Here is a 7,561-nt window from a genome sequence, read left to right as displayed (position 1 = left end):
ATGTCTGTAAAGGTAAAAGTATTACATGCAATTCTTGCATGTATCGTGATCATTCCAATAAATGTAAATGGCATTGAAGAAGCGATATGCTTTGCTGATGTACGCAAAGAAATTAGACAGTTGGAATTTCGTGACCAGCCGATATTAGACGGACCAAAAGTAGACTTGTTGGAGGAGCTACCACACATATTCAGCCCGAAATACAACAATTCTATTAAGAATGCAAATATTTCCGAAGAGTGCCGAGAGGACATGTTGGTTTTCTTAGATGGATTGGAATCTGATGCAGACTACGCTTTAAGGAGTAAGTTAGGTTGTCTAATAAATCGACGTATGTAATAATTCGGGTGTAAAATAACGATGTGCGTAGACAAATGTTTCAATTCCAAGTAGGTCTATACCAAAGCTAAGCACCACGTAAACAATCATTAGTGTTGTCTAGCAGGCCGCGGTTGATGAGAATGCTCTTAGTTAGCATTACAATATGTGTGTTATGTGTGTATCTGTAAAATACTACATTAGAACCACTATAAAGGGGACATTTTGGGACCCATCAAATTGTCCCCTTAATATAGGTATATTATGGGTAAGTTTCTCTTGAATGGCCGTAGTGTTATTGCCTCTTACACTTTTCGTGGGAAAGAGTCCCTTAAAAAGCGGTGTTCCAATAGAGGGGTTCTTTCTATCAAATACATAGTGCAGTATTTTGTATTAATATGAATTATAATATTAATAATAATCATTGCTTCATTGTTTCTCTTCTTAGTGTATTATTCCAACGGGCAACTGCCGGACATCAAAGCCCTCTACAATTTGTACTTCCGGGATTTTGGTAATTACGAACTCTGTGTTAGAGTACCAGAAGACAGTTTGGATGCCGTTTTCAAAACAAAGCAATGTGGTCTTGTATTTCATTTACCAGTTGTAAGTATTTTTTAGGGAGTGCAGCTGAAAGAGTCGTGAGTTGCATCCCTGGTACTAGGCCGGGATTTAACCATGGGCCTTGGGATTGGAAGGAAAGCACATTAAATACCAAGCTACGAAAATTTATACTTTTCTTTAAAACAAATTCTGGTACAATAAGGTGATAGTTATGCATGTAAAGCACATATGCCTATACATGTAACTTTTTTTTGTGGGCTTAAAAATACATGTGTAAAGAAATAAAAGAAAACGCAAAATAGAAATGAATTAAAAAAAGAAGATGGGATTATCAAAGCAATTGTTAGATTGCCTTGGGATTATAGAGAGCGACAGATAAAGATTTAAGGACGGCCATCTGAAAATTAGCAGAGCTAGAGCTGCGCCACAAGACATCACACATGTTTTAAGACGGCCAATGAAAAAATGGAGGATATGCAGAAGAAGAGGTAGACCCGAGTGAGCAAGTATGACAGAGTGCAATGCAATTTTTTTAAACACATCATTTGAAATATATTCCTTCAATGTATATTGTTATTTTCTTTTTTTCTCATGAATTATTAAACATAAATTTCATTTTCTTTGTCAATTCTGTAATGATATCACTTTTTAAAATACTGATCGAACTAAGAATAGTTATCAATTTCAGTAATGATGTTCAAAAAGTCTATTATTTTCCCTGCTAGGAGATCCGAACGTCTTATTGTGTTCCAGTGACTTGCAGCAATGAAGATCTAAAACAAATCACTATACAAAGTAAATATACAGATTTGTAACAACAAGTTTTATTTTTAACAACAATGTTATAGTAGAATTTAGTTTTACAAGCAATAGTTATCCATTGTTTACTTACTAGGCCTATTATATAAGTTACTTCATCTTAGTCATCCATTGCCGCCACGTTGCTTTCACAAGGTCACAAACTTGCTGTCTCAAGCAAACACAAAGTTGGTATACAACTTTTTCAAGTTAGGCGACTCCGACAGGCCAACATAACACGTATCTGTAGAATACTATATACAAAAAAGCAATAGAAAAAGTAACCCACACAAACAATAAAACGTGTTTGTAACCAATTTTTGAACCTCGTCCACTGCATGGTTCTGGCTACTAACACATCAATACGATTTGTATAAGGCCATGACATGTATTACAACTAATAACGTGTTTATTAAATGATGTTAATTTCATTGTTTTAGTTCTTGTCGATTACCGTATTCCATGGCCAAAGAAAGGTAGAGAATACAATAACTTTGTCTACCAATGTATTGATGAGGTGCCTTGGGAAGCCGGTGCCATTGTAACACTGTAAGTGATAAAGTACATAATTCATGTGTTAAATATCCACATAAAATCTATTTCCGAAGTATCATAGGAATATTTGGTAATATGTGGTGCCTGTATCAGGTTCAGTATTACTACTAGTTTCATTTGGCAAATGTGGTGTTGTATTATCAGTTATACCTAATGATACTAGGCGGAAATAGAGAGATACAATGACTATATAAAACATTCTAATATCATTGTGTATATTTTACCTAATTAAAATGTACTATGAATGTTTGTTTTTTGTTTATATTATTTCCTTGTTGAAGAATAAGTTTCTGCCAAAATAATTTTCCGTTAGATAAATCAGTAGTGTCCATTGAATCATATTTCAAAATGTCTACAACTTTATAATAATATGAAAATCCTATTATTTAGATGCATAGTGTCCATCTTTTTGTTACTGGTTATTATTGGCACTACCCTTGAAGTTATTATGGGGTTTACCAGTCAGGAAGATGTAGGTCCAGTGGTGCTTAAGTATCAACAGACGAAGACAACCTCATACGGCTCTACAGACACGAGTTTCGAAACGAAGATGGAAACTGCACACATTGGTAATATACGCGAAAACGCCGGTGTTAGTGAAAAACCAATGGTAGAGAAGGAAATAGTGCAAGAAACCTCGAGAAAAAGTAGGCATACATGAAAGATGAAATGTTGTATTTTAACTCGGCGTCGCCTCAAGAAATAGCCTTTCATCTTTCATCTCATCAAAGTATTTGTTCCATTGCACTCATTAGCATTCACGGTATGTTGTTGAGATTTTTCTTCCAAATACTAATACTAATTTCTATTACTTATATTTCACAATGCATAGGAACTATTTACAGTGTTTTACTCTGCTTTTCGGCGCTCACGAATGGCCGAAAAGTTTTAAAGGTCAACTCGAACTCGACTAAACTGGATTGTCTGAATGGTATACGAGTCCTAAGCATGTGGTGGGTTATTCTTGGACATTCAGCTTCTTTTATACTTCCACGAATAGGTATTAATACTTTAATTATTTATATAATGTTATATAAGTTTTCAGACGATGAAGAATGAAATGAAAATGATCTAACATCAAACTTGATAAAATTAATATATATTTTTTTAGTAATGAAATATTATTTATAATATTTGGAATAGGGAGAGCTAATTCAATTTAATAATAAAAATGTATTGTCCCCCTGAATAAATAATTATTTTTGTTGAATATGCCACTTTAATGTAACCTAATAAAATAAAATGTATTTACCTAAAAACTGTAACTTAAAGTAAAAAATAGTCAAATTGGCTGCCAGCTAATGGGTTTTTGGTTGAATTTAACCATTTATTTTGTAATTTTATAAGTGAAAAGAATAATTTGTTCCGGTTTTTTTCTACGTGATTGACTACAAAACAATTTATTTAAAGTTTGATTTATTAATCTTTAATTTTCATGTTTTTTTGGGAAAATACATCTTTAAATATTTTGAACGATATCTTAGTCTCCATTTTCTAAATGTATTATGGATAATGTTGGTGGTGTTTTTCGGATAGCTATGATTGATTTTGAATTATATTTTAATTCTTAGTTTGTCTGACAGGGAATACTAAAAGGGGTACCGATCAGACAAACCAGTGACGCTGATCAGCATTTTATTTAAAATACGTACTTTCTAACTGTATTTTTACAGTATCTGTACCATACACATGGATAAGTACATATATATGTGTACATGTATGTACATGCCGATATGTAATATAACGGCAACAGATTGGCTTGCACCACCATTTCTTCACCGTTTTGCCCACCATTGCCGAACTGAACTAGTGTTTTGGGCATAACAAAAACTAATACACATACATTTTTTATTAAATACTTCTAATGATATCTTAGTCTCAATTTTGTAAATTTATTATAGATAATTCTGGTGGTGTTTATCGAATGGCTATGAATTTTTCCTTCATGGCAATTATAAACGGAACGTATTCAGTGGATTCCTTTTTCGTTTTAAGGTATGTGTGATCTAACAAGTAGATATGAATGCAAGAATATTGTTATCAGTTGTGTTCAAGATTTGTTTTTTATTCTTGTATTAGGACTTCCAATTACATATATACATCTATAAAAACATTGAGTGTCTCGTCATTATATTGTATGTCAATTAGACTAGATTAGTTCCAGCTTTAGTTTAGACAATAATGTTGAAGTTAGTATATAGTTTTTTTGTTATTTTTAAATCAGCGTTTAGTTGTGAGTTAATGACTTTTTCATAGTAGCAATTCCAATTATTCATTCATTAGATTTTGTTTTTTTTTTTCATAAATCGTGTATATTTATTTTTTTTTTATTTTGCTTTATTGATTTTATATATAATTCGATTGTCTATTTTCATTCTCTTTCAGTGGATTGCTTATAACTTATCTAACACTCAAACATCTTCATAAATCTGATGGAAAAATGAACTGGGCAATGTTTTACTTCCATCGTTTCTGGAGGTTGACTCCATTTTACATGGTAGTTCTGGCAATGCATGCCAACTTATTTGCACATATTGGCAAAGGACAGGGATTTAATGAGTTGATGCAACATGAACATGAGAATTGTGCCAATTACTGGTGGACAAACCTCCTTTATATAAATAATCTTTATCCATTTCCTGGAAGTATAAACAGACAGGTAAAACAATATTGTTACAAGACATTTGTAAGGGTATTAAAATGCAATGATATGTTAAAAGCAAAGCTGATCAAGATAGTATACATTCAATGCAATTATACAAACGTTTTATTAAATTAATTCATCCTATTAAAAATATACGATGTCAAACCCGATATACATACGTTTCGTCCTTTCTTGTGATTTTCTATAGATATTTTATTAACAAATTATGCCTGACCCTTTTAGTTTAACTAGATTTTTTTAAATCATTTTTTAGTGTATTGGCTGGTGTTGGTATTTGGCTAATGACATGCAATTCTTCATTATTAGTCCATTCATTATTTACCTTCTTCTCAGGTAAGTTTTCTTTCGATAAAACACATATTAGTACCGGAATATAATTATTTAGTTTATGCCACGAGGAAGCCAAATTTGCATATTATAACAATAATTCAATTAAAAATGGTATATTTAATTTGTTTATCTCAGACGTTGGAAATTTGGTATGTCAGCAATATGTTCGTTGTGTTTGGCCTCATTTGGTGCAACCGCATACATTGCAACTTACTGGGGACTCGTTGTACAAGGAGGTGCAAATGGTCAAAAGTATGTAAAGCAATACTTAAACCCCTAATTAACCTCATAGTATGTTATCTATTAACAACAAAAAAACAGTTCATAAAAAATATTTAAATGCATGCGCACAAACCAATGATTGTAATTTTAATTTGGTTTTATCGACTAATATTTTTTTAGACCTTACAACAACCGAACTCAAGAGTTGCCTCCTGGAAATGACGATCTTATCTACGGCAAACCGTATTGCAGAATACCGGCCTATTTGGTGGGTATGGTAGTCGGTTTTTGCCTGTTCAAAGTTCATACAAAGAAGTATAAACTACCAATGGTTAGTTAACTCAGTAATTACTATGATTCAATTTAAATATTATAATTTTCACAAAACAAGGGACCTAATTTAAAATTATATGAACCTATATAATTATACTATACACGGTTTACGTCTGTTATATCATGTACGATTCCTCCATGCTAATACCAAAGAACTATTTTCATAATTCATCATCTTTGTGCATTACAGTGTAGGCCATTGTGTTTTTATTTTGTTTAAACCAATATCTGACTAATATTTTTTAAGCAATCATTGAGACTTCCAAGGAGAGTAATACATGATAGTTTAAAAAAAAATAGTAATATAAATATCTGATGTATTGTTAAGTTATCGTAAATTCCGTGTGTTACGTCCAGGTGGAAATTTTCACTACCAGATTATTCACGACAGAATGAATAGTTTCCATACAAAAGTATCCGTATCAACAATACTTTCAACTTTACTGTATTTTCACTGATTTTTAACTAAAATTAAAATAACAGATATTCGCTTTACTTGGTTGGTGCGCAGCCATTGCGACTGGTATGGCTGTCATCTATGGATTGTGGGGTACCTTCAAATATGAAAGGCAATTGAATCAAGGCGTTGCTGTATTTTACACAACCGTATCAAGGTTTGCATGGTCAGCAGCTGTAGGATGGGTGGCGTTTGCTTGTGCCACTGGATATGGAGGTAAATAGTTCACATATCATCATAGTTAAATACAATAATAGATATATACCACTTCGGTTTATCGCGTGGTTTCACATTAAACATCAGCGCGTGCAATGAGGAACATTAAAAGTCCATGATTTGATGCACTCGCTTACATAGTGATAACCTACCGTATTAGCAATACAACGAAAGTCTAAGTCGACATATTAAACTCTAAAGTTTTAACTGTCTTTTTTCACTATCGTATTTTCTTTTCATGTCATTATTAACAATATAATATATACATTTTGTATTACCGTCTTACTGGAACCCGAATCATAATAATTATTTCAAAAACTGTTTGCGTCCAAAATGCTTTCATTACCCCATCCATTATAAATTTCATATTTTTGATTTTTATACAAAATGATTTGTTATCCTATTTTCAGGATATGTTAATACTCTCCTTTCGTGGAAGTTATGGGGTCCATTAGGACGTATGTCGTATGGAGCCTATCTTGTTCACCCGGATATAGTAATGACTAACATTTATATAATGAAGACATCATTTCATTATACTATTCCTAATCTTGTAAGTATAGAGTACATAGAATATCAAACTAACTATGTAACTTGTATATCACTGAGATAGGACAAACATAGACCACATACAAAGGCATAATGCATTTTAATTTCTGATCTATATCTTTAATTTGTTTCAGTCTTACTTCTTTGTGAGCATGGTTGTTTTATCCTATGCATATGGCTTCGTGATGTCTCTTCTGGTCGAGGGCCCTTTTATGGGGATGGAGAAAGTGATATTTGGAAAGCAAAAGAAAGAATGAATCAGATGTTAAGCCTAACGGAATTTAGATGTTCAGACGTTTATTACTTCAGTGACAACGGATAGTACAACTAAAACCATTGTTTTAAATTTTTTTCTAAATGTTAAAAATAGATAACGAAGGAAACTTTATTAACCATATTTGATAATGATATTGAATAATACTAACTTGTTAACACAATTTTTGCATAAACCTATGCTAGTATTTTTTTTTCTGTTTTTTTACACTGATTTATGTTTTCTGCTTTGTTTGATACCTTCCTAGAGGCCGAAACTATAATAATTGTGCTGTATTCAA

The 7,561-nt window shown here is 32.1% G+C and overlaps 1 protein-coding gene across 1 annotated transcript; it reads left to right on the top strand.

Moving 5' to 3' along the window:
• On the top strand, positions 1–7,314 carry LOC144839164 (nose resistant to fluoxetine protein 6-like). The gene is made up of 13 exons (XM_078694479.1): positions 1–304; positions 767–928; positions 2,121–2,229; positions 2,626–2,882; positions 3,068–3,235; positions 4,137–4,230; positions 4,621–4,894; positions 5,154–5,233; positions 5,366–5,482; positions 5,633–5,783; positions 6,269–6,458; positions 6,869–7,011; positions 7,142–7,314. Exons 1-13 carry the CDS (start codon positions 1–3, stop codon positions 7,262–7,264), a joined length of 2,172 nt encoding a protein of 723 aa, XP_078550605.1. The 3' UTR covers positions 7,265–7,314.
• Positions 7,315–7,561: the final 247 nt, after the last annotated feature.

Source organism: Antedon bifida, chromosome 4 (assembly GCF_963402885.1).
Source record: "Antedon bifida chromosome 4, ecAntBifi1.1, whole genome shotgun sequence".
Classification (NCBI taxonomy): Eukaryota; Metazoa; Echinodermata; class Crinoidea; order Comatulida; family Antedonidae; genus Antedon; species Antedon bifida.
Note: the sequence above shows the minus strand (reverse complement) of the source record. Positions and strands in the feature narration are given on the sequence as shown.